Consider the following 25,605-nt stretch of genomic DNA (forward strand, 5'->3'; position numbering starts at 1 on the left):
ACTTTGGCATTTAATTCAAATGGCAATTTTCCAACCTTCACAGGTGACTGTGAACTGCGATGTCTGGCTTAATTTGGACTAAATACACACACAGTCTAATGAACCTTTGGACTAGTGAACCTTCAGACTAGTGAACCCTTCCCAACAAGAAGCAGTTTATTGTGACTGTTTTCAGCTTACATAATTAGCTTGTTGGCCAATGATGGTGTTTGATTTCTAAATCAATAATGCTGATTAATTTTGTTGCTCTACCATCTGTACCAAAAACCCAAAAATATAGCACAGGTTGAAAAATGTCAAACTTCCCCTTTAATAGCATCTACTTGCTGTAGACATGAACTTTTATGTCAAAAGTATTATTTCCAAATTATCTCCAACAATCAACAGTCTGTTACACTGATGTTTATATTTGAGTAAATGCAAACACCAGAATTACAGCTGACATGTTATCAGATCTGAAGGTCTGATTTTATCATCGATTCATCAGTTGTCCGAGCGATAACGGTTCACTTTGCTGACGTCACTCAATGAACTCAACCCTGTACACACCGAAAGGGCGTAGCTGTAAAAGAAAAATCACCCACACTAAACATATTCCAGCATGTTGAAGATTGAATTATACTATTGGATGCTGTCTGAGTGACAGGAACACATATTTAGCGACAAAGAACATTTAAATTATTTTTTTAATAATTTTGAATGCTTATATCTTCTCCGTTTGTTGGTCCATGTCTGTTTTGTTTTTTTTAATCCATCTGTTCCAAATATACAGCCACAACACATTACGGAAAAGTCAGTAAGCTTACAACTTCTTTTTTTCTTTGTTGTTGCTTTTTTTTTTTTTTTTTTTTTTTTTTTACAGAGGGAACACAAGAAAGCCAGAAAATGTAGAGTACTGCCATCCACCAACCAGGTTTCCCTTCTCCAGCTTTAGATAGACTTTGTCCTCTTTTTCCAGATAAAGCAGAACTCCATTGGTGGCCGCCTCACGTGTAACGTCTTTGTCACCCGCAAAGGCAGAGATGACCGGTTTCCCGTTCAACATCAAGTTCACCTGTGCAACCCAACAGGAATCACAATTAGCAAGGGACTGTACTGTTTTGTACAACAAATCCCTCTAAAGGCTGTTTTGTTTGAGTCCATGAACATGTTATCTGCAGAAATGGCTTAGATAAAGCAGAACCACATCATCACAGAACTGCTGGGAGAAATCAAACAGCTAAAGTGACAAAATACTGAATATGAACAGAAAATTTGGAAAATCGAGTGTCCGATTTGCAGCAGTACTCAAGAATGAACAGAATCTCATCATCAACATCATCATCTCTGGATTAAAAATCAAACTGAGGTCCTTTTCACAGGCGGTAAGGGGAGTTACTGCGGAGGACGGTGGTCATGAGGAAACCACGGAGGAACAGGTGACTGCATTCCTCCATAGTAAACATATCGACATTAACAACAAAAATATCGAAGCATGTCACACTTTGCCGACCCGGAACAAGATGTCCACTCCAGTAATCAACGTTCGCTTTGCAAATAGAAGGCACAAGGTTGAACTACACTCAACAAAAATATAAACGCAACACTTTTGGTTTTGCTCCCATTTTGTATGAGATGAACTCAAAGATCTAAAATTTTTTCCACATACACAATATCACCATTTCCCTCAAATATTGTTCACAAACCAGTCTAAATCTGTGATAGTGAGCACTTCTCCTTTGCCGAGATAATCCATCCCACCTCACAGGTGTGCCTTAGACTGCCCACAATAAAAGGCCACTCTGAAAGGTGCAGTTTTATCACACAGCACAATGCCACAGATGTCGCAAGATTTGAAGGAGCGTGCAATTGGCATGCTGACAGCAGGAATGTCAACCAGAGCTGTTGCTCGTGTATTGAATGTTCATTTCTCTACCATAAACTGTCTCCAAAGGCATTTCAGAGAATTTGGCAGTTCATCCAACCAGCCTCACAACCGCAGACCATGTGTAACCACACCAGCCCAGGACCTCCACATCCAGCATGTTCACCTCCAAGATCGTCTGAGACCAGCCACTCGGACAGCTGCTGAAACAATCGGTTTGCATAACCAAAGAATTTCTGCACAAACTGTCAGAAACCGTCTCAGGGAAGCTCATCTGCATGCTCGTCGTCCTCATCGGGGTCTCGACCTGACTCCAGTTCGTCGTCGTAACCGACTTGAGTGGGCAAATGCTCACATTCGCTGGCATTTGGCACGTTGGAGAGGTGTTCTCTTCACGGATGATGCGAAGATGTGTTGCACCGCATGAGGCAGATGGTGGTCACACCAGATACTGACTGGTATCCCCCCCCAATAAAACAAAACTGCACCTTTCAGAGTGGCCTTTTATTGTGGGCAGTCTAAGACACACCTGTGCACTAATCATGGTGTCTAATCAGCATCTTGATATGGCACACCTGTGAGGTGGGATGGATTATCTCAGCAAAGGAGAAGTGCTCACTATCACAGATTTAGACTGGTTTGCGAACAATATTTGAGGGAAATGGTGATATTGTGTATGTGGAAAAAGTTTTAGATCTTTGAGTTCATCTCATACAAAATGGGAGCAAAACCAAAAGTGTTGCGTTTATATTTTTGTTGAGTATACTTAGACAGGGAAGGAAGTTGAAAGGCACAAACATTTATATCAATGAACATCTTACTAAAAATAACACAGACATCACCAGGAAAGCAAGGCTGCTTAAAAAACAGGGCAAACTAAATTCAGTCTGGGTCACAAACTGTAGGGTTTTTATCAAACCGAAGGATGCTCCTGAAAATGTCAGAGGACTGTGCATCAGGAACATGAGTCAGTTGGAACACTTTGAATAAGGATGTTTCTTGATTTGTTAAGGGACTAATTTTGAGAGACTCTACACCATATTTAGGTTTACACCGGGAAGTTAATTTTGCTGTATTGCTTTTTTCAGACTGTGGATTACGTTTCCTTAAATATGACAACCGAGTTATCGCAACTTACTCCTGCACAGGAGTTCAATTTAAAACATTTTGAAGACACCAAATATAGATTTCATATCGAAAATAATATTGATCCTGATTGGGTTTTTTTTCGTGAAAATATTACTCATAACTGTAAATACTTATTATTCTTTGACAAATGGGATTTTCTCCATTATATGCTTTAATAGTAGAAGTCTTCTCACAAACTATTCAAAAATTCAGGACTGCTTAAATATATCTAATAAATGTTTTTCTATTATTGCAATTACTGAGACTTGGTTGAGAGAGGAGTTGGTTGACTCTGTCCAGCTTGAGGGATATGACTTGTTGTTTTGTTTATTTTTATTTTTTATTTTTTTTGGCCACAGATAGGATAAAACATGGGGTGGTGGTATAGCACTTTATGTACAAATTATCAAAGTGAAATTATCCAAAACATGTCATTTTTTTGGAAAATGTTATGGAATGTATCACAGTGGAAATTAAATGTGAAAAATCAAAAACATAATTACGAGGTCTGTTCATAAAGTATTGTACCTTTTTATTTTTTATTTTTTAAATATGGATTTGATTCATATGTTTTCACGTCAGACAAGCTTGAATCCTTGTGTGCATGCGTGAGTTTTTCCACGCCTGTTGGTGACGTCATTCACCTGTGAACACGCCTTGTGGAAGGAGTGGTCCCGCCCCCTCGTCGGATTTTCATTGTCTGGAAATGGCGGAATGATTTGGGGTTTTTTTCCATCAGAATTTTTTCAGAAGCTGTTAGAGACTGGCAGCTGGAAACCATTCGAAAAATTAATCTGGCTTTCGGTGGAAATTTTACGGGCTTCACAGAGAATAAGGACTGTAACTACAGCTTTAAGGATGGCCCACAATGGCGGTCGGTGCGCTGCGCTCAGAGCCGCGACGACAGGCACGAACCACCGGATCATTTCTAAAAGGATGGCTGTGTGGAGCTGGGACCGTCGTGTGCACTTTCTCTGGTTATCACAAGAGCTGGACATCAACCATTTTCCGGCAGATTTCACTTTTAACAAGAGATTTTGTCGTGGAAAGCCGCGCGGAGGCTTTGTGCGTCACAACCGATTCGCTGTTCAAGCGAGACAAAGGAACACCTCCGTTTCGGCGTGTCAGAGGACAAGTTCGGACAAGCCCAGCTCTCCACAATTTCTCTTATAACTCACTCGACTGGTAAGCATTGAAAGCCGAGATAGACATGTCCACTATTGCTTTTCTGTTTACTTTTATTGCTTTTTTATTGTTTTTGTATTGTTCATTGTTTATTGTTCTCTGTACTGTGCACTTTGAGATTTGCTTCAAATGTAAAGTGTGTTATAAATAAAATCTATTACTATTATTATTATGTTTCTGTGTAGGCTCTCAGTTGTCCAGGTGGTTTCCATAGTAGAGAAGCTTGAATCTTCGACTGGACTGGGTTGCTTGACGCGAGGACGTTTCGCCTCACATCGCAGAAGCTTCCTCAGCTAAAATTCTTGCTCTGGTGGTCTGACTTCTGTCTTGCTTGACGCGTCAAGCAATCCAGTCCAGTCGAAGATTCAAGCTTCTCTACTATTATTATTATTAATTATTTATTTCCATTATTTCCAACTTGTATGACAAACATTGCCCATTTATGCCAAGAAGTGAAATAAAATGCAGAAAACTGATAAACCTTGGGTTACAAAGGGACTTCAGAATGCATGTAAAAGAAAAAAAATTTGTACAAGCATTTTATAAAATTCAGAACAAAATAAGATGAAAGAAAATATAAGACATACAAAAACAAATTAACGAACATTATGCAATCATGTAAGAAGCAATATTACTGCAATTTATTGGAAAAAATAAAACCAACATTAAAGGCACTTGGAAAATTTTAAACGAAATCATTAAAGAAAAAAGTTGTTAAAGATTATCCATCTTCTTTTCATACAGATTCTGACAAAATCGTAAAAGAAAATAAAGTTATTGCAGATCATTTCAACAACTATTTTGTTAATGTGGGTAAAAACTTATCAAATTAAATTGTATCTTCAAAAACATGCTCTTTGGATAACAGCAAAATAATTAATACAACTCTGGACTCAATGTATATTAAAGAAACAGATGAAAATGAAATTATTAACATAGTTCAGAAGCTAAAAGGGGAAAAAATCAACTGACAGTGACAACCTTGATATGTTTTTGATAAAAATGTTATCGATTGTATTGTTAAACACTTGACATATATTTGTAATTTGTCACTGATGACTGGGAAATTTCCTTTCAAAATGAAAATGGCTAAGGTGATACCATGATTCAAATTTGGTGACAAACATGTCTTTTCAAACTACAGGTCAATCTCATTGTTACCACAGTTTTCAAAAATTCTGGGAAAGATATTTGTGAGGAGGTTGAACAATTTCATAACTAAACATTACATACAGAGTGAACAGCAGTATGGTTTTAGAAAAAATCATACTAGTTCACTGGCTTTAATTGATTTTGTTGAACAAGTTACAAATGCAATAGAGAAGAAGAAATACACTGTAGGAGTTTTCTTTGATTTGCAGAAAGCATTTGATACCATAGATCACACTTTACTATTGGACAAATTATAGAAGTACAGTATTAGAGGAGTGGCCCTTGATTGGATAGCTAGCTATTTACCTATATTAATGATATAGGTTTGGTTTCCAGAGGTGGAGGTGGAAACCAAACCTATATCATTAATATACAACAGAAACACCCACCTCCGGGAGAGCTTCTCCCAGATCCCGGGGGAGGTTGGAGACATGGAGTCCGAGTGGACCATGTTCTCCACCTCCACTGTTGATGCGGCCATTCGTAGCTGTGGTCACAAGGTCTCTGGTGCCTGTCGCAGCGGCAATCCCCGAATCCAGTGGTGGACGCCGGAAGTAAGGGATGCCGACAAGCTGAAGAAGGAGTCCTACTTATCTTTGTTGTAGGTGGGACCTCGGAGGCAGCTGACAGGTATCGGCAGGCCAAGCGTGCCGCAGCCCGTGCAGTTGCAGAGGCAAAAACTCGGGTCTGGGAGGAGTTCGGGGAGGCCATGGAGGAGGACTGTCGGTCGGCCTCAAAGAGATTCTGGCAAACCGTCCGGCGCCTCAGGAGGCAGAAGCAGCTCTCCACCAGCACTGTTTACGGTGCGGGTGGGGAGCTGTTGACCCTGACTGAGATGTTGTCGGGCAGTGGAAGGAATACTTCGAGGATCTCCTCAATCGCATCGTCACGTCTTCCAAAGAGGAAGCAGAGACTGGGGACTCAGAGGCGGACTCATCCATTACCCAGGCCGAAGTCACCGAGGTGGTTAGAAAGCTCCTTGGTGGCAAGGCTCCTGGGGTGGATGAAATCCATCCTGAGTACCTTAAGTCTGTGGATGTTGGTGGACTGTCTTGGCTGACACGCATCTGCAACATCGCGTGGCGATCGGGGACAGTGCCTCTGGATTGGCAGACCAGGCTCGTGGTCCCTCTGTTTAAGAAGGGGGACCGGAGGGTGTGTTCCAACTATAGGGGGATCACACTCCTCAGCCTCCCCGGTAAGGTCTATTCCAGAGTACTGGAGAGGATAATTCGACTGATGGTTGAACCTCGAATTCAGGAGGAGCAGTGTGGTTTTCGTCCTGGTCATGGCACACTGGACCAGCTCTACACACTCCATCGGGTGCTCAAGGGTTCATGGGAGTTTGCCCAACCAGTCCACATGTGTTTTGTGGATCTAGAGAAGGCATTCGACCGTGTCCCTCGGGGCACCCTGTGGGGGGTTCCAGGAGTACGGGGTCTGGGGTCCTTTGCTAAGGGCTATCCGGTCCCTGTACGACCGCAGCAGGAGCTTGGTTCACATTGCCGGTAGTAATTCAAACCTGTTTCCAGTGCACGTTGGTCTCCGCCAGGGCTGCCCTTTGTCACCGGTTCTGTTCATTATTTTTATGGACAGAATTTCTAGGCACAGCCAGGGTGTAGAGGAGGTCTGGTTTGGGAACCACAGAATCTCGTCTCTGCTGTTTGCGGACGATGTGGTTCTGTTGGCTTCATCAAATCAGGACCTTCAGTGTGCGCTGGGGCAGTTGCAGCCAAGTGTGAAGCGTCTGGGATGAAAATTAGCACCTCCAAATCTGAGGCCATGGTTCTTGACCGGAAAAAGGTGTTTGCCCTCTTCAGGTCGGTGGAGTGTCCTTGCCTCAAGTGGAGGAGTTTAAGTATCTCGGGGTCTTGTTCATGAGTGAGGGACGGATGGAGCTTGAGATCGATAGACAGATCGGTGCAGCATCTGCAGTGATGCGGTCGCTGTATCGGACCGTCGTGGTGAAGAGAAAGCTGAGTAGGGAGGCAAAGCTCTCGATTTACCGATCTATCTATGTTTCGATCCTCACGTATGGTCATGAGATTTGGCTCATGACCGAAAGAACAAGATCACGAGTACAAGCGGCCGAGATGAGTTTCCTCCGCAGGGTGGCTGGGCGCTGCCTTAGAGATAGGGTGAGGAGCTTGGTCACTCGGGAGGATTTCGGAGTCAAGCCGCTGCTCCTCCACATCGAAAGGAGTCAGCTGAGGTGACTCGGGCATCTCTTCCGGATGCCCCCTGGACGCCTCGCTGGAGAGGTGTTCCCGGCACGTCCCATTGAGAGGAGGCCCCGGGGAAGACCCAAGACACGCTGGAGGGACTACATCTCTCGGCTGCCTTGGGAACGCCTTGGGGTTCCCCCGGAGGAGCTGGGGGAGGTGTGTGTGGATCGGGAGGTCTGGGCGGGTTTGCTTGAGCTGCTTTCCCCGTGACCCGACTCCGGATAAAGTGGAAGAAAATGGATGGATGGATGGATGGATGGGTTTGGTTTCCAAGTCTGTGAGATGTATTTTGTTTGCTGGTGATACAACTGTGTTTGGTAGTGGGGATCATTTGGGACAGCTCCTGGACATGATGGAGAGGGAACTACGAAAATTTAAATACTGTTTGGTTCAAATAAATTATCGCTTCATTTGGGTAAAACAAAATGTATTATATTTGGAAATTAGCCCAGGAACTTAAGTAGAAACTTATCACTGAATGATGCTGAAATTGAAATAGTAACCGAAACCAAGTTTCTTGGAGTGTTTATCGATGATAAATTAAGTTGGAAAACTCATATAAATTATGTTAAATCCAAAATGTCAAAAGTCATCATGATTCTGTATAAAGCACAATACTTCCTCTCCCAGCATTCGTTGGTTACACTGTATCATTCATTGCTTGTCCCACACATGACCTACTGCATTGAAGTTTGAGGAAACATGTATAAAACAAACACACACCCAATATTTCTGTTACAAAAGAAAGCTCAAAGAGTTATAAGTAAAAAAAAAAAAAAAACATACCATGATCCAACAAACCCACTGTTTGCTTGTCTACACATTTTGAAATTTTGGGACTTGGTTGAATATATTACGATACAGACCATGTATAAAGTTAATAATAAACTCTTGCCTAAACATGTCCAGGAACTGTTTAAAATGAGGGAGTCCTGTTATCACCTGAGAGGAACATTAGTATTTGACAGCTTAAAGATTCAAGCTACTGTAAAAAGTCACTGCATCTCTTTGAAAGGTGTTAAAATCTGGAATAACTGTTCCGATAGTATTAAATGATCTGTTACTTTGGCTGGCTTGAAAAGATTTCATAAAAACAATGTCATTTATTATTATATAGTCCGATAAATTAGGTTAACTGACTTTGTTACTGTTCTTCTGTTTTATCTGTGTGTTATACTGCTGTTTGTTCTGCGGTGTGCAGATATTTTAGTTTACTGATTATCTATATTGTCTCTGCTTGTCTTTGTGGTCTTTTTTTTCTTTTTTGGTATTTGTTGTTATGAGTACATAATTGTGTATATAGCAACTGGTGAAAGGGTGAAAGTTTATAAGCTTTTGCTTCAGCCTTTCGAAATTGAGTTTTTGTTTTCTTTTGTTTTGTATTATGAGATTCTTTTGTTAAGTGTGTGTGTGTGTGTGTGTGTGTGTGTGTGTGTGTGTGTGTGTGTGTGTGTGTGTGTGTGTGTGTGTGTGTGTGTGTGTGTGTGTGTGTGCACGTGCGTGCACCAAATAAAATTTATTCATTCATTCATTCGTTTTTTTAAATTCTGTATTCCTGCACTTTCAGACACGGGTGAGTAACGCTTCCACTTTACAGTTCTGTATTCTCCCAGTGGTAATGCAGAACTGTATTAAGTATTAAGTACAAAAAAAATCTGCATTTATCACACATGTGCACACCATTCATAAACACAACAGCTGATTAATCACAAGTTCTAAACTTCATGCTTGTGCATGTTCATGGACATTTGCATTCAGAAATTAAGATTAAGCACATATGATGAGAATGTTGCTTGTGTTCCTTACTACAACCCCTGGCAAAAATTATGGAATCACCGGCCTCGGAGGATGTTCATTCAGTTGTTTAATTTTGTAGAAAACAAGCAGATGACAGACATGACACAAAACTAAAGTCATTTCAAATGGCAACTTTCTGGGTTTAAGAAACACTATAAGAAATCAGGAAAAAAAAATTGTGGCAGTCAGTAACGGTTACTTTTTTAGACCAAGCAGAGGGGAAAAAATATGGAATCACTCAATTCTGAGGAATAAATTATGGAATCACCCTGTAAATTTTCATCCCCAAAACTAACACCTGCATCATATCAGATCTGCTCGTTAGTCTGCATCTAAAAAGGAGTGAACACACCTTGGAGAGCTGTTGCACCAAGTGGACTGACATGAATCATGGCTCCAACATGAGAGATGTCAATTGAAACAAAGGAGAGGATTATCAAACTCTTAAAAGAGAGTAAATCATCACGCAATGTTGCAAAAGATGTTGGTTGTTCACAGTCAGCTGTGTCTAAACTCTGGACCAAATACAAACAACATGGGAAGGTTGTTAAAGGCAAACATACTGGTAGACCAAGGAAGACATCAAAGCGTCAAGACAGAAAACTTAAAGCAATATGTCTCAAAAATCGAAAAATGTACAACAAAACAAATGAGGAACGAATGGGAGGAAACTGGAGTCAACGTCTGTGACCGAACTGTAAGAAACCGCCTAAAGGAAATGGGATTTACATACAGAAAAGCTAAACGAAAGGCATCATTAACACCTAAACAGAAAAAAACAAGGTTACAATGGGCTAAGGAAAAGCAATTGTGGACTGTGGATGACTGGATGAAAGTCATATTCAGTGATGAATCTCGAATCTGCATTGGGCAAGGTGATGATGCTGGAACTTTTGTTTGGTGCCTTTCCAATGAGATTTATAAAGATGACTGCCTGAAGAGAACATGTAAATTTCCACAGTCATTGATGATATGGGGCTGCATGTCAGGTAAAGGCACTGGGGAGATGGCTGTCATTACATCATCAATAAATGCACAACTTTATGTTGATATTTTGAACAATTGAAAGGATGTTTGGGGATGATGAAATCTATTTTCAAGATGATAATGCATCTTGCCATAGAGCAAAAACTGCAAAAACATTCCTTGCAAAAAGACACATAGGGTCAATGTCAATGAGCAGATCTGATATGATGCAGGTGTTAGTTTTGGGGATGAAAATTTACAGGGTGATTCCATAATTTTTTCCTCAGAATTGAGTGATTCCATATTTTTTTCCTTTGCTTGGTCTAAAAAAGTAACCGTTACTGACTGCCACAATCTTTTTTTTCTTGATTTCTTATAGTGTTTCTTAAAGCCAGAAAGTTTCCATTTGAAATGACTTTAGTTTTGTGTCATGTCTGTAATGTGCTTTTTTTCTACAAAATTAAACAACTGAATGAACATCCTCCGAGGCCGGTGATTCCATAATTTTTGCCAGGGGTTGTAGAATCAGGGATAAGATAGCAAAGAAAAGAAACTTGTGAAGCAGAGATGGAGGTGCCTTTGTGTGGCCAGAGCAGTGAGATTTGGAAACACTAGGTGGCAATGAGTAGTCCACAACCAGCTTTGAATCCAACCACTGGTAAAAACCATTCAGTCATAGTGCCATGTTTCATCATATTCTGCTCGATCGGATGGAAAATCATTTTGGGATTACTGGGAGTGCCCTTGCATGGCTGATGTCATACTTGTCCAGTCGTTCTCACTGTGTTTTGTACAGTAACAATACCTCTAACCTTAGTGACATGAAATTTTGGGTTCCACAGGGGTCCATCTTAGGCCCCCTGCTTTTCTCCCTTTATACAGCACCCCTTGGACACATATTGCGGCATTTTAGGATTACCTTTCACTGCTATGCTGATGATACTCAGTTATACATGCTGATAACTGCTGGTAATCTCGTTCATATAAAATCCTTAGAAAATTGCCTTGCATCAGTGAGAAGTTGGATGTCTACAAACTTCCTTTTAAACTCTGATAAGACTGAAATGATGGTTCTTGTTCCAGTGAGACATCGGCATCAATTTGACCAGTTAATGCTCAGCCTAAGATCATGTGTCATACATCACACTGACAAAGTGAGGAACCTTGGGGTAATTTTGATCCTACATTGTCCTTTGACCTCCACATTACAAATATTATGAGGACTGCTTTCTTCCACCTGCAAAATATAGTGAAGATTCCTCCCATCCTGTCTATGGCTGATGCTGAGACCCTGACCCATGCGTTTATCTCTTCTAGATTGGACTACTGCAATGTTCTATTTTCTGGTTTACTGCAGTCCAGCATTAGGGGTCTCCAATTGGTTCAAAATGCTGCAGCCAGACTTTTCACATGAAGCAGAAAGTTCGGCCACATTACGCACATTTTGGCATCTCTTCACTGGCTTCCTGTCCCAGTGAGATCAGATTTTAAGGTTCTGCTACTAGTCTATAAAATTATTCATGGACTGGCACCTCCCTACCTAGCTGACCTAATTAAACCTTACGTACCGGCCCGAGCTTTGCGTTCTCAGGGTGCAGGACTACTTTGTGTCCCTAAGGTGAATAAGAAGTTTGCAGGTCACAGAGCTTTCTCTTTTCGTGTCCCTGTTCTGTGGAATGATCTCCCTGCTTCAATAAAACAGTCAGATTCTGTGGAGACTTTCAAGTCCAGACTTAAGACGCACTTATTTTCCCTTTCGTATGACTAGCATACTGGTACAGTGTGTTACTATGCTTTTTACTCTTTTAATTCATTTTATTTGTAAATGGAGCACGGCCTCAACTTTACCTAAATTCTGGGTCTTTTAGTGAAGTTTAGGGCTAGTGGCTGGTGATCACCTTAGTATTTCTTCTGTTTTTCTTGTTGTTTAATGCTGACAAATTATACTGTACGAGGTCTCTTAGATAATAAACCGACCCTTTTATTTTTTTTTTTAACTATATGGATTTGAATGACATGCGATTACACCAATCATGCTTGAACCCTCGTGCGCATGCGTGAGTTTTTTCACACGTGTCGGTGATGTCATTTCCCTGTGGGCAGGCCTTGAGTGAGATGTGGTCCCGCCCTCTCGGCTGAATTCCTTTGTTTCACACGCTGCTCGAGACGGCGCGCGTTGCTTTATCAAAATTTTTTCTGGACCTGTGAGGAATATCCGAGTGGACACTATTCGAGAAATTAAGCTGGTTTTCTGTGAAAAGTTTAACGGCTGATGAGAGATTATGGGGTGTTTCTGTCGCTGTAAGGACGTCCCACGGAGCGGGACGTCCTGCAGCGCTTCCAGGCGCTGTCGTCGGCCTGTTTCGAGCTGAAAACATCCTAATTTAAGGCTTAATTCACCCAGGACATTGTGAGAGAACAGAGAAGATTCAGAAGAGGCCGGCATGAGGAATTTATGCGGACATTCCACTGTTTAAGGACATTTTTTTTATTGAAAGACGTACGCGCAAATTCGCCGAGTCGTTTCCGTGATGACTCGGCAAATCTGTGTGCGCCGCGACAGGAAAAACACCTCCGTGTTGAAAACCATTTGTAGAATTCAGGCGGCTTTTAATGGCTTTCAACAAGTGAGTAACTGAGAAATTGTTTAACAGCTTGGGCATGTTCCAACTTGCCCGTTAAGATTTCCAACGGAGGTGTTTTTCCTGCCGCGACCCCCCGCGGTCGGGTCCAGCCCGACATGCGACTCTGCCCGCACGTTCTTTCATTACAAAATGACCGTTAACAATGGAATGTCCGAATAAACTCCTCATGCCAACTTCTTCTGAAAGTTCTCTGTTCTCTGACGACTTACTGGATCAACAGAGCCTGAAATGTGGAAGTTTTCAACTTGAAATGGCGAGACGCTGCCGCCTCGAAGCGCAGATCGCCGTCAGGCGCCATGGACCGTCCTTAAAGCGACACTACCAGACCAAAATCTCTCATCAGCCGTTAAAATTTTTACCGAAAACCAGCTGAATTTATTGAATGGTGTCCACTCAGCTGTGCCTTACAGTTTTGAAATTTTTTTTATCAAACAAAGCAACAGTCTCTGAGCCATTCCTAAACAATGAAAAAAATCGACGAGCGGGTGGACGACTCCTCACTCAAAGACTGCCCACAGGCGAATGACGTAACCGACAGGCGTGAAAAAACTCTCGCATGCCCACGAGGGTTCAAGCATGTCTGATGTAATCACACGTGATTCAAATCCATATGGTTTTTGAAAAAAATAATAAGGTCGGATACTTTTCTAATAGACCTCGTATTTCTTGTCTTTCTGATGCCTGATTCAGTTTTTTCTCTCTGTTTAAGGTGCAGCTCCATCCAGACATGGGTGTGGTACCTGTGCTGGAGACCCTCCTGTCCTGTGCACCAACAGCATTTCCTGTATATTTGTTTTGTGAATTGTTCTGTACTTTATGTCTGTAACATGGCCCAAGCAGAGGGTCACCCCTTTGAGTCTGGTCTGCTTGAGGTTTCTTCCTCAGAGGGAGTTTTTCCTTACCACTGTTGCTCTGCTCTCTGGGTTGGTAAGGTTAGACCTTACCTGTGTGAAGCGCTTTGAGGCAACTCTGTTGTGATTTGGTGCTATATAAATGAAAATTAAATTAAATTGAAAAATTCATTTAGAAATCACGATCACTAGATGCTTTGCATTTGCATCCATGCATAAAACACATTCCTGAGTACAAGTTGGTAAATTCTGTACTTTGGGTACAAATGTTCATACACAGTTTAAACATCTGTGCGTGTGAATGATTGATAAATAAGGGCCCTGGTGCTGCCTTGCTTACTGCATGGTTGTTAGACTTAGATGCTAACCAGTGAACTAAGTCAACAACTGCATGTCTTTGGTACTAGGTCTCTTCAGAGGATTCGTGGTACTGCTCGAATGACTTTCTGTCAAACAAGCAGAGACTAAGATGAGGAGTATCACTTGCATTGTGAGGAAACAACAGCTACAACATATCAGACATGTGGCAAGTTTCTCTATGCAGGATCCAGCACACAGGTGTCTGAGAGCAGAGGACACCACAGCATGGAGCAGATCAAGGACACACCCACATTTCATTTTGCTGGAGCAGAGAGATGGTTAATTTGAGGAAATGGAGATGGACCGGATGTATGACTGGCTGGATGCCATCCAGAACCCAAGTCCATTATACCCCTATTCCACAGAGCGCCGTTCCTTCCCGTTTTATCCCGAATATCAAATCGGGGTATGTTTTGAAGCATCACAGTAACTTCTTGAGGCATCTTTTGTCAATCTTGAACAAACTTGGTATGCGCAGTAGTTGCAGCCATCATGGGCACCAGTTTTGAAATTGGGGTGAAATTTTCAAGCTCTTCAAAAATTTCATCCCGATTCACCAAATCTGTGTCATTAAAATGCCGCTCAACACCAACAGGAGCAGCATGGGGGCACCACAGGGGAGGGCACGGTCCTGTCTCCTTCCTGTTCACACTCTACACCTCAGACTTCAGGTTCTGGTCACAGTCCTGCCACTTGCAGAAGTGACCAGGAGGCTGAGTACAGGAGTGTGGTGGACAGGTTTGTGGAGTGGTGTGGACTCAACCACCTGCAGCTGGTCGTGGGTTTCAGAAGATGAAAGACCCGTCCAAACCTAGTTACCATTAATGGAACTGAGGTGGACAGTGTGAAGTATTACAAGTACCTGGGTGTCCACACAGACGACAAACTGGACTGGACTGTAACACAAATGCTGTGTATAAGAAAGGTCAGAGCTGAGTGCACTTCCTCAGGAGGCTCAGATTTTTCAATGTCTGCAGAAATATGTTGCAAATGTTTTATCACTCGCTGGTCTCCAGCAACATCTTCTAGTGTAGTGTGCTGGGACAGCAGGCTGAAAGCAGCTGACATGAACAAACTCAACAAGCTCATCAAGAGAGCTGGCTCTGTCTGAGTCTGTGGTGGGGGTGTCAGAGAGGAGGATGTTGAGGAAACTGCTCAGCATCCTGGGCAGCATCTCCCACCCCCTGCATGCCACAGTGATGTCCTGTCAGAGCACCTTCAGCCAAAGACTAAGGCCACCAAGATGCACCACACATCACAGGAGGTCCTTCCTACCTGTCGCAATCAGACTATATAACTCCTCCCTCTTCTGCAGGATGAATACATAATAATCAGGGTTTTTTTTCAGTTACTCAGAGCTACGTGCAATACTGTCAACATCTTGTGCAAGTGTCTTCAGTCATAAACATGTTGTACTCACTGTTTTCACTGAAAAAACAAAGTTTACTGTTTGCTGTTTCAGCACTTTGGCAAAACAATTTCCTTCAGAATGAATAAAGTTCTTCTTATTCTTCAGTGGTGGGCACACTTCCGATAATCCGATAACAGATAATTATCGAAGATAATGTTTTCATTATCAGATTATCTTTTTAGATAAATTTAAAAACCATCATCGGACTAATTATCTTCCGATGTCATTTCCTTTAACACCATACTAATATAATCGCAATGTCACCAAGTCATCCAGAGGCATACATGTTTAACTTATGGTTCAAATTTTAACCACTTATTTTAGACAAGTTATTTAAAATTATTGTCATGTCTGAAGTTTATAAAGTGAAAATATCAGATATATGTTTTCGTTTTAAAGTAATGTGCTAATTTTTAAGGTTTTGTGAGCACATGCTGTGCCAGGAAGCAATGCATTATGGGTAGCATAAGGTAATCTCAGATGTTCACGACAGGACAAATGCATTTCAGACACTGTTCAGGGTCCACAGATAACAGCATTAAACTCTAGTGCCTAAAACTCTCGGGAATATATTCTCTGAGTTTATAGACGTTAGTGTATTTGCGTTTGTTAAATTCCACGAATCTTAAATGTAGCAGACACGGATTATCTGGAATTTTGTTTGCCATTTTTTCAAGGCTGCTACTGCCATCTACTGGCCAGGAGTGTTCATGGCAGTATTAAACGTCTGGGTACATGGCTGCTCTCAAAGTGTTGGTATTGTCCATTGTCCAGGCGCTTTTTGTGTGCATATATGTTAACTTTGTATTCTAAAACTACGGTTAGAAGTACTTCCGACTCCTTATCGGTCCACACGAACGAGGTTGGCGCCATGTTTTTAGTTTTTGTGGAAGTGACGACAAGAGAATAAGGCTCCTGATTGGATAGAATTTTAATCAGTACTGCCACCCAAAGGTGTGGCAGACTAATTACAACACATTTATACGGTTCGATGTGGATGGATTTTTTTTTTATACGACGTAGTGTGGTTGAAGTTTTTTCCCCAAACTGAAAGGGTAAGATATTCGGTTTTACAAATACCGACAACGTGTGTACATGGCCTTATGTCTGTGAAAGGCACTATATAAATAAATTTACTTACTTACTTACTAATACTGAGTGCACGTTTTACAACATCATAAAAGTTTTAAAACATGCAATTGCGATGACACTTCCAGGGCTCCGTAAAAATGCCTGTTTTTACAAATAAAAATGGAATATTTTACAAAAGCACATTTATCTTTAAACCAACACACGACACACGTCACATTAACGTGGTGGTTTACATAATGGATTACTGAACCAATCACTGTTTAGCACTTTTACCCAGAATGCTTTGCCGTCTGTGTTTGTTACAAAACCTTAGAGTTAGTGCCTTATTCAACATTAAAAGATATATGTTATATTTTAACTTTGTACAAATGACAGAATTGACATTAATTGAGTTATTCTATCAGTATTTTCAAAAAACCATAAGTTAGTATGACTTTATTTTTCAAGACCTCCGCCTGACCGGAGTGTTGAAATTGATAGGGAGTTGGTCTTATGGTTGCGCTTGGTGTGTCTCTGTGGTGGGAGCATTGTTTTAAACAAGAGCTTCCAGCAGTGGCAAAATGTTGAAAGAAAAATGATTATGATTAGTAAATAGTTGATTTCGTGGATGCTCTCAGGATTTGTCTGTGTTGCTTCCTGCAGGGGGCACCATGGTCAAACATTCTTGCTTATTCTTTAGATCTTTTACCGCTTTTGATGCTTTCAAAAGCAATTGCGTTAAAAATCAATTTCAGCTCTTTAGTAACTGCAAATGTCCCATAGACAACACCGGAATTATCGGTTATCGATTATTTGTAACTTACGATACATTTTTGGGTGGTTTATCGGTTTATCTTTATGTTATTGAAGTTAATTTTTTGGTTATCTGTGCCCACCACTGTTATTCTTATTACATAGTCACTTTCAGGTGTTCATAGTCTTAGCACCTTCACAAACATCTCTAAACGGTCTAGTCCTAATGAGTACAGCATAAAACTTGGTTGATAGTGCTCCATCAGGGAAAAATTTGAAGCAAAAGCAGCGTTTGTTACTTTTGTTTTCAAGCAGGTTGCCAGTTATGCGCTTTAAGCCAGCCAGTTGCCAGACCTGCACTTTATAAGCCAACCTGATAGTAGGCATGTTGGAATAAGCCATTTCATCCTCTTTTTACACTTATTCTGGATCGTGGGGGATCATAATAGAACGGTGCTGTGTGAAATAGGAGTATTAGGTGGTGCAGTGTATACAGTGTCATGTGACACCCTTGCATGCTCCCTGACCTGACTTGACCTGCTGTGCAACAGAGAGAGCACAATGTTGAATGTTGGCAGGACTGCACATCAACAAGCTTCTACATTGTTTGGTTACCCAGAATTCTCTGCACAGTACAGACACAACATAGAAGTGCACCAATGCAGCAGGAAAATTTGACCTCAACAACAGGCATCTTAACGGCAACATTTAAACCTGTCTTCATGAAATAATGTGAAAACATGTTAAAGAATGTTTAATAAAAGAACATATGCTTAAAGCCACAATGTTTGAAATACAACTATGTTAATAGTATGGAAAATAACTGAATCTGGTACTTAATGTGAAATAAAATAGAAATAATACCTGTATGGTTTGGCTCTGGTACACTTTAATGACGTGGAAATTAAAACTGTAGATTCCTTTTCTGGGAGACAAAAACACTGATTCAAATGTGAAGTAGTTTCCAACATTCACGAGAACCTGAAGAAAAAAGAAAAAAACATCATGAAATGTGTAAATGAGAAACCATCAGCTGTAATACACACACACACACACACACACACACACACACACACACACACACACACACACACACACACACACACACACACACACACACACACACACAGAGCAAACAAACTGCTGACATAAAACATTCACTTTATTCAACCTTGGCTCATTGTTCCCCAACTGACCCAAACTCAGCATTTAAGTTTCTAAAATGATGAATAGATTCAATATGGGGTTTAAAAAAATAAATAAATAAAAAGAACTGATTCTCTACAGGACACTCAGTAATGAAAATAAAGGTCGATGACATCGCTGAGTGAAAAGAAGCTTCAGATCTGCTCGTCCAAATGATGCCTGCAGCAGACACCAGTAAGCTAATGAACGATACCTGTTCCACAAATAAATGACTTCAATTCTTACTGCATTAAAATGACTCACCCTAAAGACATCAGCCAGCTTAAAACTGTTTAAATTATATAAGACAGGAAATAAAGTGCATAAGTATAGTAAAATTACCAAGGAAAAATTAACTATTTTTCACAAGTTGCAGCATCTTTAATGTGCAGATTGGTTTGATTTTGTGTGATAGTTGTGATTATTTAATCATTTTACAGTTTTCGCCAACTGCTTCCATCCAAAAAGTGAATGCTTACACTAAAACTTCAAATCCAAAACTTTTTGTAACAATAGTTAAAACACAATCTGACAATATCTTAAACACAATTTCTGCTTTGTACTTTGTTTGCAATTCTTCAACACAGTTGTTGCAGAACATCACACACAGTTTCCTACATTGGACACTGAACTCAAAGATAAAATGCCTTGTTATCATTGGAAAAACACTTTTAGTAAAAATGCAAAACACATCTGGCAATTGAAAATACTTATGCAAACATATGAAAACACTCATACAGAAAACACACCACCAATCAGTCTGACATTTGGCGCCGCAAATAGAGCTCAGATATTTGGTCAAATCTGTAATTGTGGAGGCGATAAGACCCAGAGAAAGAAGAAGAAGAAGACAAGGAAGACAAAGAGAGATATGTGGACTAGGACAAAGATAAAGAAGAGCAAGAAGGAGAAATGTTTCAAATGAAATTCAAGCAAATTTGGTGGACCATGTGATCAACCACAGCATCACATTGAGGGAAGCTGCACTCTAAAAAAGGTGCTGTCTCAATGAAAAAAAATGATGTAACAATTTGCACATTTTTTTCTTTTATTTCAATTGAATTATTTCATAATGCGTAAGTAAGTTGAAATAACTTTATGTAGTGAAGTTACAGTAAAATAACTTAAGAAAATCTATGCAAATTGTTACATCATTTTTTCTCATTAAGACCGTCTTAGGCCCCCTGCTTGTCTCCGTTTTTAGAGCACCCCTTGGGCACATATTGCAGGGTTTTAGTAAGATTAGACCTTACTTGTGTGAAGCACCTTGGGGCAACTCTGTTGTGATTTGGAGCTATATAAATGAAAATAAATTGAAATTGAAATTAAAAATTGTTGCTAACTACTATAGCTTTCAGCTCTTGTTTGAGAAACAGTAAATAAAAATATATTTACTTCAGTGTGGGCAGCACGGTGGCTTAGTGCTTAGCACTGTTGCCTCACAGCAAGAAGGTCATGGCTTCAATTCCCCCTTGTGGCCTTTCTGTGTGGAGTTTGCATGTTCTCCCCCTGTTTGTGTGGGTTTCCTCCGGATGCTCCGGTTTCCTCCCACATCCAAAGACATGCAGGTTAGGTGGATTGGAATCTTTAAATTGTCCATAGGTGTGTGAGTGGGTGTGAATGTGTTTGTTTGTGGCTCTGTGGTTTTGAATAATCAGGTCCCATCTTATCTTAGGGACCTCGTAGTACCATATCACCCCAATAGAGCGCTTCGCTCTCAGACTGCAGGCTTACTTGTAGTTCCTAGGGTTTGTAAGAGTAGAATGGGAGGCAGAGCCTTCAGCTTTCAGGCTCCTCTCCTGTGGAACCAGCTCCCAATTCAGATCAGGGAGACAGACACCCTCTCTACTTTTAAGATTAGGCTTAAAACTTTCCTTTTTGCTAAAGCTTATAGTTAGGGCTGGATCAGGTGACCCTGAACCATCCCTTAGTTATGCTGCTATAGACTTAGACTGCTGGGGGGTTCCCATGATGCACTGTTTCTTTCTCTTTTTGCTCTGTATGCACCACTCTGCATTTAATCATTAGTGATTGATCTCTGCTCTCTTCCACAGCATGTCTTTTTCCTGGTTCTCTCCCTCAGCCCCAACCAGTCCCAGCAGAAGACTGCCCCTCCCTGAGCCTGGTTCTGCTGGAGGTTTCTTCCTGTTCGCTAAGGCTTATAGTTAGGGCTGGATCGGGTTACCCTGGACCATCCCTTGGTTATGTTGCTTTAGACGTAGACTGTGTTTCATAATTATTGTATGGCCTTGCCTTGCAATGTGGAGCGCCTTGGGGCAACTGTTTGTTGTGATTTGGCGCTATACAAGAAAAAAGTTGATTGATTAAAAGGGAGTTTTTCCTTCCCACTGTTGCCAAGTGCTTGCTCACAGGGGGTCGTTTTGACCATTGGGGTTTTTCTGTAATTATTGTATGGCCTTGCCTTATAATATAAAGCGCCTTGGGGCAACTGTTTGTTATGATTTGGCGCTATATAAATAAAATTGATTTGATTTGATTCTGTGACAGACTGGTGTCCCGTCCTGGGTGAACCCCACCTCAAGCTCTATGACTGCTGAAATAGGTTCCAGCCCCCCACGACCCTTAATTGCACTAAGTGGTTGAGGATGAGTGTGTGTGTGTGTGTGTGTGTGTGTGTGTGTGTGTGTGTGTGTGTGTGTGTGTGTGTGTGTGTGTGTGTGTGTGTGAGACTTCAGTGTTTTGTGTAAAACACATCAGTGTGTTGCTGTTGATGTGAAAGTGTTTCAAAATGGTGCCTGTGTGTATTCTTTTATTGCTAGAATGACATTTTCAGAAGGGATTGTTTTAGGTTTTGACTGGAGGGTTTCATTTTGACAGAGCTGTGAGGTGTTTTACAGCAAGTGTTGTGTCTTATCTTGCTTATGTGTAGAGTTTTGACACAGCCAGCCAAATTTTGCAAAATGTGTGTAAGCAATCGGCAAAAACTGTAAACAGTTCTGTGGGTTAAATGCAGATTTAGGTCATTTTTAGCTGCCTTAGAGTGTTAATCTGCTCTTAGAACATATAAAAGTTTCCTCTAAAGTACGTAGATAGTGCCTTCATTTGTATCATCTTGAACTCTAACAAACTGATGGTTAAAATGTCTTAAAATGTTTGCAGTTCAGAATGAGAAATGTTATATGTTTTAATTGTTTTTAAGTTCTTCAGCACCTACAATAGAATGGGTTAACCAGTGCTTTTCAAACTGTGAAATCTACCAGTGAGAAGACAGCGTTTGGGGCAACCAAAAAAAGAATAAAGTAGAGGATGATATTATTTATGATCAAATGTGTTAGTTATGTCAAAGATGTTTAAAAACACACAAAGATGTTTAAATGTTCAAAAAAAAAGTAAAAATAGAAGAATAGAAAGTTTTTTAAAAACATGTTTAAAATGTTTGCAAAGGCTGTAAAATGTGTAAATGCAGAGACAGTTCCTTAAAAACAAGATAACACCTTGTTTTTGTTTGTTTTGCTGTTTCAAACTTTTTCTAAATCACTGGTGTCTGCAGTTCTTAAAATAGTGCTAATTAAGAATTACAATAAAATGTGGATTTTTTTTTATTTTATTATTATTTTACTGCTTTAAATGTTCCTACATGTGTAAACATGTTTGACATTATGGTTAGAACATTTTCAACTAATTTTCACTTGAAACTACTTTAAAACCAGATGATGCCTCCTTTTGGACCATTTTAAACGTATTATTACTCTGCGTGTCAATGAAGCAAGGCAGTGTTTTTTCTGCGTGTGTGTGTTTTGCTGATGTTAAAGAATAAGAGATTTACTGAGCAAAGTCAGTTTTTTAAGGTGTAATTATGTTAACTGCCTTATTTTATAAGGTTAAGATTAAACTCAGAAACTTTTCATTGAATCAATACAACCTTCCTAAATAAAATGCATTATATTCAGCTCTAAGAATGTTTCGTATCTTAGGAGATTTGAAAGTTTCTTGGAACCACTTGACATAACGTTTTAAATTAAATCCAAGGAAACAGTTTTATGAGTGACTCTCAAAGTGATTTTGGTCAAAGTTCAAGGAAAACATGGTGTGAAAAAACACCTTTTTGTATATCTCAACAACCAAGAAGCATATACTATATGATCTAAAGAATATATTGATCAGCAAAATATTTGTGATGAGGTCATATAGAGTAAAAAAAAAAAACACCATTACAGACGTATATTTACTTGTACATTTATATTGCAGGGTGTGTTGAGCACCTTCTGATCCCTTTCACTCTAAACCTGCAGTAATTACTACATTTAGTTTAATTTAGGAATTACAGTAAAATGGGTTTAAAAAACATGTGTTAAACCACTCTAAAAATAAACTGTTTTAAATGGTTCTGAACTTAAAATACTTTTAACTGATTTTTGCTTCTTTTTTTTTCTTTGAACTGGTTTGGTTTGAAACTAGATATGAACTGTTTTAAATTCCTTTCAACCATTGTTAATTTTTTTTTTTTGAACTGCGTTTAAACTGGTCAAAAATTTGAAATAAACTTGGTTAAAACAGTTCACAGCCCCAAACAATGAATTGTTTAAAAATAAAAAGGTGATGTTGATTATTAGTTAGTTGCAGCACAAACTGTAGGAATCAGTAAAAAAGCTCGTCCCACCTGTCAAATGACCTTTGATGAGCGTTTTCAAAGCAAACATATATATATATATATATATATATATATATATATATGTATATATATATATATATGTATATATATATATATATATATATATATATATATATATATATATATATATATATGTGTGTGTGTGTGTGTGTGTGTGTGTGTGTGTGTGTGTGTGTGTGTGTGTGTGTATACTGTATATATCGATGTTGTGGAACTGAAACGGGTGCTGCTGCTGTGTGTGACTCAAACATCTTTGGGTGCACGTGTAGGTGCGGGCGTGGGCGCGCGTGCGTACCAGACAAACGGTGCCTCTCAAACCTGAGTGCGCGTGCAGGCTCTGAGGGACGCGCGCGCCCTCACACTTAATCCAGTCCAACCTGCTCGCGCAGGATTTGTGCACTTGCACAGCCGCTCATCCAGATGACCCCTCACCCACCCACCCCACCCAAAAAGAAATAAATTTAAAAAAAATATACAAACTAAAGCCTGTGGTGCAAAGTGAATATAAAACAGAACCGGAGGAGGAAACTCACCGGAAAACACAAAACAAGCGCAATTTTTAACGCTCGGAAAATGTGTTTTGTGTTGTTGTTGTTTTTTTTGTTTTGTTTTTTTTTTCACCTGATCGAAGTAGATGATTCTGGTTTTGTTGCTCATCTCGGACGGCTCGTGGTTGTTGCTGCGAACCGCAGAGAAAGCCACCTTGGAGTTGGCGGCGCGCACGGAGATGCCGAGCGGAGAGGTCGAAGCCTTCAAATCCGTGGTGGGGTTGGAGTCGCAAACCACGAGGCATTTCCCTTCCAGCACGATGGGCTCCGTGTCGTTCTGAGCCCGGACCACCTCGGACATCACACTCCAGCTGAGCACCAGTATGATGGAGCTCACCATGGCGCTGCGCGGCGGCGGCGGCTGGTGCTGCGGCGGCGCACGACGCGTAAGGAGACTCCGTCTCCTGTACCAAGTTTCCGCGGGTTCCTCAGCTGCGCGTTGCTCAGAAATCTCTCTTTAGTGCATCCACAAATGTGCCATATCCGAGCGAGGCGTCAACAAAACCGAATCTTCTTTTCAAACCCACCTGCAGGGTTGCGCCTCATTTTCACTTTCGAAATAAGCCTTAAGGATATTTGACAGAATAAGCTTGATCCGGTCTGAGAGGTTCCGATCAGCCGATAAATGGTCCATAGCCTCAGTCCCGCTCCGTGTCTGACAGCAGCTGGAAACCGCAATGATGCGCTGCGTCTGTGCGCGCACAGCCATCCACTTTACGCACGCACATGTGCTGGGAAATAATTACCTGTCCCCTAGATAAAGCTTAAATTCTCCATTAAACCGCGCTGAAACAAGCCTTATTCATTAATTTCAATGCACACTGAATCATTGTCAAATACGCAAAATGAATTATCCTGCATGTCTATTTTTTAAAGAATAATAATAATAATAATAATTTCTGCGCTCTGCAGGATCTACGCCGGACTTCTTTTTTTTTTTTATCCTGGACAGTCCACTGCTTTAAACGCAGTGACTCATCGAGATGCAGGTGGGGGCACAGGCATCCCAATGAAGGGAACCTGAAGACCAGGTAACCCAAACATGGCTGAGCCCCACCTGGAGCCAGGGGCGCTGAAAAGGGGAGAATAAGGAGAAGGATTCTAGTGGCTCATGATTGACAGGGGCCCAGAGAGGCCCCTAATACAATTATAATACTGACAAAATAATACGGGGGGGGGGGGGGGGGGGGGCAGTAAAATTTCTTCTCACGGGGCCCACAATCCCTGGCGGTGCTCCTGCCTGGAGCACAGGAGAAGCCCCAACCCCCACCCAAAAACACCAGCCACATGCAAGTTTGAGCGCCAGGAGGACACACCCAATGGTGGACTCCCAAGCACCAAATGACCCACAGATAGAAACTGAGGAGAAATATCTATTTTGTGAAGATAGTGTCCAATCCCTCCCACCCAGGTGGCAGGAGGCTGAGGTCCATCAAGACCAAAACCTCAAGACACAAAAAGAGCTTCTTTCCATCCACAGCTTGACTTATAAACAACACCACAGCCCCCCACTTACCCTGCCTCTTACCCCCCCACCCCCCCACTACCATAAGACAGACTGGTCGTTGCTGCACTGAAAGGTGAACATCTGTGCTCCAGTCACCTGTTTTTGCACAGTCCATTTCATTAGGTTATGTTTATTTAACGGTGAATAGTTTTACTTATTTAACTCTTTCACTTCTAACAGAAGTGTTTTTCTTTTCTTTTCTTTTCTTTTCTTTATTGTTTATGCACCAATAACACCAGATCAAATTCCTTATATGTGTGAACTTACTTGGCAATAATTTTGATTCTGATTCTGATATTGATTGTCTGCCTACTTGCCCAACCT

General features: G+C 40.8%; 1 protein-coding gene across 1 annotated transcript; it reads right to left on the minus strand.

Annotated features, from left to right (window-relative positions):
- Positions 1–715: 715 nt before the first annotated feature.
- cbln4 (cerebellin 4 precursor) lies at positions 716–24,329 on the minus strand. The gene is made up of 3 exons (XM_034173406.1): positions 23,848–24,329; positions 18,273–18,389; positions 716–1,054 (listed from the first exon to the last, which is right to left on the minus strand). Exons 1-3 carry the CDS (start codon positions 24,112–24,114, stop codon positions 857–859), a joined length of 582 nt encoding a protein of 193 aa, XP_034029297.1. The 5' UTR covers positions 24,115–24,329; the 3' UTR covers positions 716–856.
- Between the last annotated feature and the right edge of the window lie 1,276 nt (positions 24,330–25,605).

The sequence above is a fragment of the Thalassophryne amazonica genome, chromosome 6 (assembly GCF_902500255.1).
Source record: "Thalassophryne amazonica chromosome 6, fThaAma1.1, whole genome shotgun sequence".
Lineage (NCBI taxonomy): Eukaryota > Metazoa > Chordata > Actinopteri > Batrachoidiformes > Batrachoididae > Thalassophryne > Thalassophryne amazonica.

Bases quoted from the DNA above. Each gene is read 5' to 3' on its own strand.
- cbln4 (XM_034173406.1), bottom strand. From the start codon at position 24,114: ATGGTGAGCTCCATCATACTGGTGCTCAGCTGGAGTGTGATGTCCGAG. The intron at 18,390-23,847 runs GTGAAAAAAAAA...TTTTTTCTTCAG, and splicing joins GAATCATCTACTTCGATCAG to GTTCTCGTGAATGTTGGAAA. The intron at 1,055-18,272 runs GTATTATTTCTA...TGGGTTGCACAG, and splicing joins ACCAGAGCCAAACCATACAG to GTGAACTTGATGTTGAACGG.